The sequence below is a fragment of the Ipomoea nil genome, unplaced genomic scaffold (assembly GCF_001879475.1).
Source record: "Ipomoea nil cultivar Tokyo-kokei standard unplaced genomic scaffold, Asagao_1.1 scaffold2704, whole genome shotgun sequence".
In the NCBI taxonomy this organism is placed as follows: Eukaryota; Viridiplantae; Streptophyta; class Magnoliopsida; order Solanales; family Convolvulaceae; genus Ipomoea; species Ipomoea nil.
Window position 1 is genome coordinate 3,005,288 of NW_017619132.1, and position 13,209 is coordinate 3,018,496.

A 13,209-nucleotide genomic window follows, 5' to 3' on the forward strand; every position below is an offset into this window, starting at 1 on the left:
GTTCAACATCATATTGGGCATTGCTAGAGGTCTTCTTTATCTCCACCAAGATTCAAGGTTGAGGGTCATTCATAGAGATCTTAAAGCTAGCAATATTTTATTAGATCAAGAGATGAACCCAAAGATTTCAGATTTTGGACTGGCAAGAATTGTTGAAGGCAAAAGCATAGAAGCCAATACAAACAAAGTTGTTGGAACCTTGTAAGTTTATATATGATAATCCTTACTACATTTCCATACATAAGCATCATTAATGTGTGGTACGGTGAATTCAAGGAATCTATTATCTTAATTATGCAGGCACTAATTTCATACTTTCTTTTGTTTTGCGCAAGTGGATATATGCCTCCGGAATATGCACTGGAGGGGCTCTTCTCAATCAAATCTGATGTTTTTAGTTTTGGTGTGGTTGTACTTGAGATCATTAGTGGAAGAAAAAACACATCATTTTTCCAGTCTCAAGAATCCTTGAACCTCTTAGGCCATGTGAGCATACACATTCTGCTGCAAACAAATCTTCACTAGCTAGTGCTGATTCTTTATTGTCGTCTCAGGCATGGAAGTTTTGGATGGAAGAGAAGTACTCTCATCTTGCAACCAAAGTGAAGTGTTGAAATGCATAAATATGGGGCTGCTGTGCGTGCAAGAAGATCCAAACGATCGACCAACAATGTCCAATGTTGTTATAATGCTTGTGACTGAAAGCATGAGTCTTCCTCGGCCCAAGCAGCCAGCTTTTGTAGCAAGGAGGCGTGTCTCCGACTCGCAGTATTCTTCTTCGTCCAACAATGAATTCACTGCTTCAGTGGTGGAAGGTCGATAGTGATATGAGACTCGATCCCGAGTCACGGGTGGAATTCCATAATTTTGATGTTTAAGGGTTCTAGGTTAATACGGATCGGAATAGCCTACTATACTACCAACTTAAGACACAATTATTAATTCATTTCAGGTACACAATTCATAGTTTTAAGTTATAGAATTTCATAACACAAGGCATAAAAACTCATAATATTAGACCGTATACATGCATCAGGATCCACAGTGCATTGTGAACTAATTCATGATATAAGAATTGATATATCCCACCTGCCATTAATTTTATGGACTCATGCATGGGGAAGTTGGTCCTCATAGGAACCTCACCCTATATGTGTGTACCCAAGTTGGTTACCGGAACCTTAATAATCACAAATTTTTAGAGCTATTTATTTATTTCTTGATTTATGTTGGTTAAATATGGTCCACTCATGATCTCCCGCGCTTTGCTCTGAATCCAAGATTAGAACTTGACAGGAAATATCCAAAGAATAGAGACAAAAAAGAAAAGTACAAGTCGGATAATTCCAACACTAACTTACAGACTAGACAACACTAGTCTGTAAGTTAGTGTTGACTTCATTCGGGATCAAAGACTTATTATCATCATATATTCATATCCCATGCTCTCAACAAACATTCAATCATTAATCTGCAACTATGCAGTACATCTGCAAAGTTTCGGCCATCCAGTTTCTGCACTTTCATTGGCAATATTAATAGACGACTTAATGTGATAATTTGTTTTTAAAAAATACACTTTTTTAATCCTAAACTACTTTTTTCTTTTTTTTTTCTATTTTCTTTCTATTCCATTACTGTAGGTCAATTGATGGGCCGACAATATTTTATTGAGAGTATACGTACTGTTGAGAAAGAATTACTATCAATTATGGTAGATGTGGACAGTTATCGGCATCTTGCAACTTGGACATTTATTATGGAACGAAGTTTACGGACACATACACATGTTATATAGACACAGAAATTCATAATATAAACACAGTTACTAATTTATTTTAAGTATAAAATTTGAATTTTATAACACAAGACATAAAAACCTTGATACATATATAAGAGTCACCTCTACTAAGGCTCGAACATACAACATCCTATAACAACATGGTGCCACCAGACCACAAGGTTCTTGACAGAATCAATAAAAATGAGTTTATTACCGAAATAGTCCCTCGACTATTGCGAAATTACCAATTTAGTCCTCGACAATTTTTCTTACCTAATTAAGTCCTCCAACTTTGAAAATGTTAACCATTTTGGTCCTCTGTTAGATTAGGTGTTAGAAGTCCGTTAAATTGGAGGGTATTGACGGTATTTCACATGAGAAGATTCATTTTCAATTAATTAACTTAAATGATTAATGAACGGAAAATATTACCCAAAATCAAGCAAAAAGAAAAAGAGATCGGGCAGTCTCAACTCAGACGCGTCGCCGCCGACGACACACGGAGGAGGCCGGAAGGAGAAGGTGCATGAGTAAAGAGGGATGAACGGAGCCTCGGACGGGGTGACACTGGAAGATCGTGAGTTGTAGAAGAAAAATGGTGGATTTCACAGGGAAAGAAACTGGGACCAGTTCCATAGCCCAAGAAATTCCCAGCAGTAAGTTTCTGAAAAAAAGTCGCCAAAGTCTGCAAGGATTTTGTCCAAGTCCGAGGTGATACTCATTAGAGTCTGAATCTATCACCTGTAACACATTCCTTCTTGGACTTTTCTCCCCATGCAACATCACCCACCATCCATTGAAACTAAAACTCATTATAAGAGCCATGCATAAAGTCCCAAATGATTGATCCTAAAGTTTGCAACCATTTAACCCCAATAACCATCCCATACCCATCTAGGGGAATTACGCGAAAACTAACTCAAAAACTGAGAGACCCTTTGTGTAGTTATACACCTTCATAGACACCCAGGCCATTCCTAGAATAATTTCTCTGTTGGCAACTGTAACTCGCATCCTAGAACATTTTCGAATAGGCATATTTAGGAGTTGGGGGGTTTTTTTATCAATGAAATTATGGGTTACGTTCTTCCTGAATCAACAAGTATTAATAGTGGGGGCGCGCTGAGCAATCTCCATGTGCATCTGCATGGTCTTCTTGCCTGGTAGGGGAAGTGGGAGAGCTGTCTGAGATATTTCAGTGGAAAGGTGAGGTACCAAGAGGCCTTCCTGGATGGGAAGAGGAAGAGAAGCAGCACTTGGGTGAAGAGCTCAAGCCAAGTCCGCCTCCGGCCACCACCATCTGTTGCCCCACCGCCACGACTGCAGCTCCGGCAAGGTCTACGTCTATGAGACTCCGCGGATGTTCAACTACGAGCTCGTAGAGAATTGCAACGAGCTGGAACCTTGGAAGGCAACCAGATGCAAGGTGGTCGCTAATGGCGAATTTGGGCTACCGGCGAAAGGGTTGGAGAGCGTGATTCCCGAGAATCTCCTCCTGGTTTGGTACTGGACGGATATGTACTACGCGGAGCTGATTTACCACGAGCGAATGTTGAATCACCAGTGTAGAACCATTGATCCGGAGGAGGCCGCCGGATTCTTCATCCCCTTTTACGCCGGAGTTCAACAGAGTTCACCGAATTCTTCATCCCCTTTTCTTCATCACCAGTGTTGGCAAGCTTTTGTTCACGGAGTTCAAATATACTTAATTACCAAGATCGAGGCCTTTACTGCAATATGTTCCCGTTCGATGACCATTCGAAGGATTCTCCGGAGGGAGGATTCTCAGGAGGTTTACGGTGAAGAAGTGGAAAGACGAAGAAGAAAGGCTTTAAGAAATAAAATGTGTGAAATTACTTTTTTGTCCTTAAATTTAACAGCTTATGGATGAAAGTTTAACGGAGGACCAAAATGGTTAACATTTTAAAAGTCAGAGGACTTAATTGGGTAAGAAAAATTTTCAATGACCAAACTGGTAATTTTACAATAGTCGAGTGACCATTTTGATAATAAACTCAATAAAAATTATATTTTCACTTAAAAGTGTTATTTGTTTTAAAAAATAAAAAGTATTAGTAAAAATATATTTTTAATGTAATTTTTAAATATATAAATTTATACATTAATATTAGGAGTTTAATGAATGAGATTGATTTTCATGGACTTAATTGGAACCTCATAAGTTTAACCGGTTAAAAAATAATTAATCGGAATTCTTTAGTTCGGTTGATTGACCGAAGTTTGCACATCCTTAGTTGTACGATGAGATTCCTACATCTTAACAGAAGTAGAAAGTAGGAAGTAGGGAGTAGGGAAAATTGCAAACCACACAACCATCCACCTTGCGGTAAATTAGATTAGAACTTGATGGTGGCAACCCAATCGATTTCATTGAACAATTGACTTGATAATCACAAATTTTATGTTTGACTCTTTTCAAGAGTTATTTATTGACTTTCTTGATTTATTTTGGTCAAATATGGGAACTCATGATCTCCCGAGCTTTCTTATGAATCCAAGATTAGAACTTGACAAGAAATATCTAAAGAATTGAGACAAAAAAAAAAAAAAGACAAGTCGGATAATTGGACAGCAAGATTGCGCTTGGATAATTGGAAAAGTATGTTGTCATGATGGGCGCGTCAGCTGCACCTTACTTTGGTACTAGTTGTCTAGTCTGTAAGTTAGTGTTGACTTCATTCGGGATCGAAGACTTGTTATCATCAAATCCCATGGTCTCAACAAACATTCAATCATTAATCTGCAACTATGCAGTACATATGCAAGCTCTTGTGTGCTTTCTTAATGTTTATGCTTCCATCATGTCATGGTAGAGACGCAATCACCACCGGAAGCAGTTTATTAACTGAGGGTGACGCACTTGTTTCGGCTGGGAAAAGATTTGAGCTTGGTTTCTTTCTAGATGAAGAACATTCAAACTGCTATGTAGGCATTTGGTATTACAAGTTGAACCCCCAAACAATTGTCTGGGTTGCCAACAGGGAGTCTCCAATTCAGGACCCAGAAGGGGCTGTCGTCGCCATTAAAGAAGATGGAAATCTTTATGTTCTGAATGCTACTGGCGCTACATGTTTCTCCACACAACTTGATCCTACGCCCTCTAAGTCACACAGGACTGCAAGGACAGCAAGGCTTTTGGATTCTGGGAATTTAGTTCTGATTGATAATCTTTCGGGAAAGACTTTATGGCAAAGTTTCGGCCATCCAGCCGATACTTTTCTTCCTGGGATGAAAATGGATGAGAGTTTAACACTGACTTCCTGGGCAAGTTCTGGCTACAACCCCACGCCTGGAAATTACACCTTCATCCAAGATCCAGGAGACAAGGAACAGTACATCATCTATCACAGATCTGTAACATACTGGAAAAGTGGAGTAGGAGACCAATTAACCAGTTTAAATACTTTGCCCCCTGCTGTATCCTCCTTGCTATCCAATTTTAAAACAAATGACTCAAGTCAGCCTCCATACCCAAATCCAAGGCTATTGATGAATTCCAATGGGAAAATACAATTCTATATCTGGGATAGCAATAAAACCAGTTGGTCTTTGCAATGGTCAGAGCCACGCAATAATTGCAGTTCGTATAACAGATGTGGGAAGTTTGGTAGCTGTAACAACAACAATGATGTACCCTGCAAGTGTTTGCCGGGGTTTGAACCTACTAATCCCGATGATTGGGGAGCTAACGTATTTTCCGGTGGCTGTTCTAGGAAGTCAGCTATTAGCTGCAACCAGAATGGCAAGAGAGACACATTCTTGAACCTCACTTCAGTGGTAATCGGGAATCCAGACTTGGCTTTTTCAAATGCTGAGACTGAAGAAGACTGCAAACAGGAGTGCCTTAACAATTGCCAGTGCCAGGCTTATTCCTATAGTGCATTGGATCCTACTCGAAGACAAAGAGGGACTGGTGACCTTAGACAAGAATGCAGAATTTGGACATCTGATGTCATTGCTCTCCAACAGGATATCACAAATGATCTTAACATTTCCATCCGCATTGCAATCTCAGACATGGGTAACAATGATAAACCTCCAGCAGAGCCAACTTGTAGCACTTCTATTGACTGTGAGGATTTGCCCAACTCAATTTGTAATGCTACAAAACAAGGGCTGGGAAGGTGCCTATGCAAATCCGGTTTCAAATGGGATGCCTTAAGCTTAAATTGTACCTCAGGTATACTTAAACTTTACTTTTCTTGATTATTTAACATTAGCTCTTTTGATTCTATCAATTGACTTAGGGTGTTTGGCAAATGTAGCTGATTAAGTTAGCTGATAGCTGATTGATTTAGTTGGTTTGACCAGCTGATAGTATTAGCTAGTTATAAAAAAGTGTTTGGTAAATTAGTTGTTTGCTTTTAGCTGATTGTATGTAAAATAGAGGTGGGCACACACTGATTCAAGGTCGAACCAATCCTGAGCCGGCCTGGGTTGGGCTTAGCTCAAACCTGAACCAGCTTATAGAGGGCCGGTTCAGACCTCTTGACAATAATATTTTGGTCATCTCCACATTTAGAACTCAATAAAATGAAAATCTTCTTGCCTGTGTCTCAATAATGACAGAACTGGGGTCATCAAACAAAAGGACAAAATCTTCTGTGAAGTTCAGATCAGTGATTATTTCTATCTCAGTGTTTCTAGCGGTTGTAATGTTGTGCAGCATTGGCTACATAATTTATAGAAGAAATTTGGTTCGTAAAAGAAAGGGTAAGACTGCATCAATCTTCAACTCTTATGTTTATGGAAAGAACTGTGTTTCTAACTTGTGCTGTTTTACCTTAGACAAAAGAATTGTAGGAAACCAACTTAATAACTTGGCAAACATTGGAGACCAAGAGGATGAGTTAACTGAGGATGATAAGAAAGCCATTGACATTCCATTTTTTAGCCTGGAAATCATATTGGCAGCAACAGATAATTTCTCAGATGCAAACAAGCTTGGACAAGGGGGATTTGGCCCGGTTTATAAGGTTGTTTAGAGCCTACTTTCAACTATCTTATTTCAAGGATTAGGTGCCTTGTAATGTAACAGTTGTAGACTTGCACAGGGTATTTTTCCTGGAGGGCAAGAAATTGCAGTGAAAAGGTTATTAAGCCAGGGAGGGCAAGGTGTGAATGAATTCAAGAACGAGATTGTGTTGATTGCCAAGCTTCAACATCGCAATCTAGTGAAACTTGTAGGCTATTGTGTCACAACAAATGAAAAGATTTTGTTGTATGAATACATGCCAAACAGAAGCTTAGATGCCATCATATTTGGTTAGTCTATGAACTCATCATCATCACTTTCTTTCTGCAAACCTGTGGTTAAAACCTTAACATTCTTGAGTCTTATTTTGTTTGCAAGATTCCACACTGGCTGATATGCTGGATTGGAAAATGAGGTTCGACATCATATTGGGCATTGCTAGAGGTCTTCTTTATCTCCACCAGGACTCGAGGTTGAGGATCATTCATAGGGATCTTAAAGCTAGCAACATTTTATTAGATCAAGAGATGAACCCTAAGATTTCAGATTTCGGGCTGGCAAGAATCGTTGAAGGAAAAAGTATAGAAGCCAATACAAACAAAGTTGTTGGAACTCTGTAAGTTTATATATATGATAATCCTTACTACATTTCCATACATAAGCATCATTAATGTAGTGTGGTGAATTCAAGGAATCTATTATCTTAATTATGCAGATCAGACACTAATTTCATACTTTCTTTTGTTTTGCCAAGGGGATATATGCCTCCGGAATATGCACTGGAGGGGCTCTTCTCAATCAAATCTGATGTTTTTAGTTTCGGTGTGGTTGTACTTGAGATCATTAGTGGAAGGAAAAACACATCATTTTTCCAATCTCAAGAATCCTTGAACCTCTTAGGCCATGTGAGCATCATATCAAAAGCCTATTCTTTCTACAAATTTTTCTGTGATTGTTTGTTTAGCGGTGACAATATAATTCTGTAACTGTGTCTGCAGGCATGGAAGTTTTGGATGGAAGAGAAAGCAGTGGATATGATGGATCCGGTTCTGGTCTCTTCTTGCAACCAAAGTGAAGTGTTGAGGTGCATAAATGTGGGGCTATTATGCGTGCAAGAAGATCCAAACGACCGGCCAACAATGTCGAATGTTGTTATAATGCTAGCGACTGAAAACATGAGTGTTCCACCGCCGAAGCAGCCAGCTTTTGTAGCAAGGCGGCGTATTTCTGAAACGCCATCTTCTTCTTCGTCCAAGATCACCGCCGAATCCCACAATGAGTTGACTATTTCAATGGTGGGTCGATAGTTAACCAATCAATACTCTTTTGATATGATTATCTCAAACCAACCAATTTAAAATCAGTAAAGATGTATGAGATTTTAATGTTGGTTGAAAGAGCATTATTTAACCGAGTGACAACAATAAAATGGCAATTTATTACATGTTGACATCGGAAATATTAGTGTCTAGTGTAGTGTAATAAATTGAGCAAATACCAATCTTAGTTCCATGAGTATTAGTAAAATAACAGGTTTGATTCACATATTTAATTCTTACTAATTTTCATCCATGACTATTATTTATTTATTTTAGTACCAATTTTCATTTACGAGTATTGTTTTAATGTCAAAATTTATCACGTCGGTCACCCCTTCGTTTAAGACATGTCGAAATATGAAATTATTAAAGGGTATTTTTGTTATTTTCAAATTAAGATCCCAATTTGAGCATGAGTAAAGTGTTGTTTTAATGTCAAAATTTATTACGTCGGTCACACATTCGTTTAAGACATGCCGAAATATGAAACTATTAAGGGTGTTTTTGTTATTTTCAAATTAAGATCCCAATTTGAGCATGAATAAAATGATTTAAGACCTAAGGTTGATCCAAATTTGCAGTTTTCCACTATTTCTCCTCCTCAAATTAAGGTAGGATGAGGAAAAAAATTACGAATTGAGATTAGTCTTGTGGCTTAAATCCCTTTATTCATGCTCAAATTGGGATCTTAAGTTGAAAAATTATATTAAAAAAAATACACTTAGAAATTTTATGTTTAGAATGTCTTACCGGTGTGATGAATCTTAACACTAAAACAATAATCGTGGATAAAAATTGGTACTAAAATAATAATCTTGGATGAAAATTAGTAAGAATTAAACATGTGGACAAAAATTGTCATTTTACTAATACTCGTGGGACCAAAATTGATATTTATTCATAATAAATTTGTTGATCAAAATCATTAATATAATATTCTAATTGTCACTGGTTGCTCCGTGCCAAACAATGTCACAATTTGCATTTGGTTTCGCCTCAATTGCACCGACCAATTAACTTTAATTTTAGTGTGGGTGTTGGTTTAATGTAACAGTTGTAGACTTAAGGGGTGTATTCAATCATGACTTTTGTAGAGTTTTAAAGACTTTTAAAATGATAGATTTTAATAAACTTTGATTGACTTTCATAGAGTCGTTCAAAACTTTATAATACTCTATAAAAGTCTATATAAAAAACATTCATAGACTTTTATCAACTTTTTATTTTAAAAAGTCTACAAAAGTCATTGAAATTCTAAATTGAATACATCCTTACAAACTTTCAATGATTTTGATTCTTATCATTTATATAATTTTCTTACAAAACATTTATAATATATCATAAAATTTTCTTATTATATAGTTCTTCACACACATCAACATTCTCAACATTATTATTTATCTCCATAGTATGTAGGTTGAGACTTATATGCTAATTACTTATATATATTATTAATAAACATAAAAAAAATTATTTCTTTAGATAATCATAACAATATTGAATAATAAAATTTATAATAAAAGAATTGATCAAATAAAATATTTAAAAATATAATTACAAGTGTTAGCAAGACTATTATTTCATATTTATTATTTGTATAATATATAGTCTTAGACTAGTGGTGGTACTTAGACTTTGACTTAGCTCTTTATTAGTTAGATTAGTTAGAGATTATTTCTAAGATATACTCTGTAACTTATCTTCAGTCTAATCCATCTGAGGTGAATTTGTTAATCACAAGTTGCATAAAATAAAAAAAAAATTAATATATATATATATATATATATATATATATATATATATATATATATATATATATATATATATATATATATATAAAATTATACTTGATATATTGTTAGGCATCACGCAAAGAACAATTATTTGCAATAAGAGACTCCGAACAACAAGACGGTGCTTTTGTTTGCAACCCCGAATTGTTGTTGCGAACAGTAGTTCGCTATTCGTAGTAACTTGTTAAAAATAGGAAAAATATATATTACGAATATAAACATAAAAAGAATAAAAATAAAAATGTATAAGTATTTATAGGAATATTATGAAACATATAGTAAAATTTGATGATGAAAAATTTGCTTTGTTCATGTATTTAGGGAGAATTAGAGAAAGTTAGGGATAAAAATTTATTAAAAAAGTAAAAATCAATATAAACAAGCAATAATGAAGTAAAAATAATATTATTTCAAATTTTTAGAGGAAGATTGTAAAGTTTAGGAGAGAGAAAAAAAATTGGTAGAGTTTTAGGTATGAGGAAAATATGGGATAACGAAGAAAAAATTAATTTTATTAAATTTAGATAGGTTTATAAAGTTTAAATAGGGAGAAAAATAGAGTTTAAATAGAGAGAAAACATTCAAAGTTGTTAGAAATAAAATTTTAAAATCTTGGGGTTGATGGTTGGATTTCAACTATTTATATTTGAGAAGGAAAAGTCTACAAAAGTCTTAAAATTAAAAAGTCTACAAAAGTTCATAACTTTTTGAATACCACGTGACTTTTAAAGACTCTCTAAAAGTCTTAATCGAATACCACACGACTTTTAAAGACTCTTTAAAAATCTTGATTGAATACCGCATGACTTTTAAAGACTCTCTAAAAGTTTGAATTGAATACCCCCAAACTTTTAAAGTTCATAAAAGTCTTTAAAACTCTATGAAAGTCATGATTGAATACACCCCCCTTAGCTTGCACAGGGTATTTCTCCAATCTCAAACTTTTAATTTTCTTTACAAACTTTTTTTTCTCTGTCCGAACCACACGAACTTTTTATTTCTTTCTGTCAAATTTCACATTACGTTTCAAAAATTTCTTTTATCTTTTAATTTTCTCTATAATCTGAGCTATTATATTAGGCAACTCCCGTGGGCTGCCATGCATGAACATGGAGAAGAGACAAATTCATCGGAATAGTCGCACCGCCGAGATTAATCGAAAATTTTCTGGTCAAATTAAAACAATATTAACTATAAAATTCAAATTTCTAATGTTTTTCCATTATTTTTAGGGAGAAAAAGAATTTTAGGTCTAAAGAGAGAAAGAAGGGAAAATTAGGCTTTAGACGCTATTGGTTATATTGGCAAGGCTTATAGCTTAATTTAACTTACTAATAAATTATAAATTCTCTGTTTAATTTGGTAATGTTTTCAATAACTTCGTAGCTTAAAATAAGAGTTTATTTTCGAACGTTTCAAAATAAACTAGTAACTTCCTAACCTTTTTTTTTTGCCCATTTTATCTTTATTATTTTAAAGAAATAACACCATTTACCCTTCTCAATTTAAAAACCTTTTACTTCTCTTTATCTGCAACTTTCACGACAAATCCTTTATTATTATTATTAAACATTTTTAAAGAAATGACAAATCCTTTATCCGCACTTTTTTATTATTATTATTATTATTATTATTATTATTATTATTATTATTATTATTATTAGAAATGACAAATCCTTTATCCGCACCTTTATTAGATTCATAAAAAGTTAATAAAAGTCCAAAAAAAATTCTATGAGAGTTATTTAAAATCCATCACTTTACAACTCTTTGAAAGTCTATAAAAATCTTGATTGGATACACTCTTACAACACGTTTGGTTCACGGAATGAATTTTGGGGTAATAGAAATGTTATTCCATAAGAAATGGAATACGCAAGGAATAGAATAGGAATTGTATTCTATTGTTTGGTTCGCGGAAGGAATATATACTTTAGGAATTATATTACAGTGTTTGGTTGGTTTAAGGAATAGAAATGAAATATTTTTTAAAAGACATAAATACCCTTATAAAAAATATGGTGGTGGTGGTGGTGGCGGCAGTGGCGGTGGCTGTGGTGGTGAAATAGGAAATAAATTTAATTAGGGATAAAATAAGAAATATATAATGTTGGAAAAAATAGCTTGAAATGGCATAAAATGGCATATTAAGTGGGTATTTTGTGGTACAATTATCAGTGGGGTCCACTTCCGATTTGGGTCGGGTCAAAGTGGATTCGGGTTCTTCGTAGTGAGACGAAGAGATTGATATATTGTACGCTCAAAACGGATAATGGGTGAATGAGATATTGATTCTCAAAGTAGACCCATTTGAGTTGGAAAATGAAGGGAAAAAGTGAACTTTTGTCCCACATTGGTTTGGGAAGAGGATTTGCCCCACTATTTATACATGAGCTCTTGTTAAGCTTATTGAATTGTATAGCATAGAGGCTCTCTCTTGTGCGCAAGGGGAGTGCAAATCAAATCCCAAAACTTCGATATTCATTTTCCAACAAAGCCACGAAATTTCGTGTTGATTATTGTGTTAGTTTCGGCCAAGTGGCCGAAACTATTGAAACTGTAAGTTTCAAAGTCTCGGCCACGTTAGGCCGAATTTGCAAGTGAATTGCAAATGGCCACGTTAGGCCAAATTTGCATGGGAATTGCAAATTGCAATTTGCAATTGCAATTGCTAATTTCGGCCAGCTTGGCCGAAACTTTGCAAAAGCAGTGGCCGAGATATGCACAGTATACACGAACCAGAAAGCTTCTATTTGTGACTGTTGGGATTTAATTCAGCTGTTATGGGATTAATTCTTTGAATTAAATCCAATTTTAATTTTTGAATTAACACCCATGTTTATGGTGGATGTTACAAGAAGTTGTAGGGATGCCCCTAAATGCCATAATAAAGGCTATTCACTCCTCAATCCCTATATAAGGAGGGGGTAGAGTGCAGCAGATTTAACAAGCACATTGTGACAAGAACACACAACACAAGAAGTGTTTTCTCTCCTCAAAAACTCTGTTTCTACTCCTTTCTTAAGCCGAACTGTGTTCAAGGCTTTGCTCTAGTTCGCCGAGTTCGTTCGTTTGGGTGCTCAAACGTCGAACCGTAGCGCGTTTTATCCTGGGAAACCTAGGCCACGGCGCTCCTAGCACTTTTGGGAGGTGGCAAATAAGGTTTTAAGGAAAGAGTGGTCTCTTGACTCACGCTAAAAACCCTTATCCAAACACGAGCCAATCTTTCCTTCTTTCGTTTTTGGATTATGCTTCTAAGCAAAAATCCTCCTATAATGTTATAGTTTGGTTGGAATTATAATCTGTGTATTATAAATT

At 35.4% G+C, this 13,209-nt stretch overlaps 2 protein-coding genes across 2 annotated transcripts in view; both read left to right on the forward strand.

Annotated features, from left to right (window-relative positions):
- LOC109155677 overlaps nucleotides 1–13,209 on the forward strand; it is a 36,676-nt gene that overhangs the window by 12,061 nt on the left and 11,406 nt on the right. The window lies entirely within an intron of this gene.
- Nucleotides 4,438–8,221, forward strand: LOC109155746 (G-type lectin S-receptor-like serine/threonine-protein kinase At4g03230). Its single transcript, XM_019303387.1, has 7 exons — nucleotides 4,438–5,984; nucleotides 6,365–6,517; nucleotides 6,593–6,780; nucleotides 6,859–7,069; nucleotides 7,158–7,395; nucleotides 7,534–7,684; nucleotides 7,778–8,221. Exons 1-7 carry the CDS (start codon nucleotides 4,553–4,555, stop codon nucleotides 8,084–8,086), a joined length of 2,682 nt encoding a protein of 893 aa, XP_019158932.1. The 5' UTR covers nucleotides 4,438–4,552; the 3' UTR covers nucleotides 8,087–8,221.

Bases quoted from the DNA above. Each gene is read 5' to 3' on its own strand.
- LOC109155746 (XM_019303387.1), top strand. From the start codon at position 4,553: ATGCAGTACATATGCAAGCTCTTGTGTGCTTTCTTAATGTTTATGCTT. The intron at 6,518-6,592 runs GTAAGACTGCAT...GTTTTACCTTAG, and splicing joins TTTGGTTCGTAAAAGAAAGG to ACAAAAGAATTGTAGGAAAC. The intron at 6,781-6,858 runs GTTGTTTAGAGC...AGACTTGCACAG, and splicing joins GATTTGGCCCGGTTTATAAG to GGTATTTTTCCTGGAGGGCA.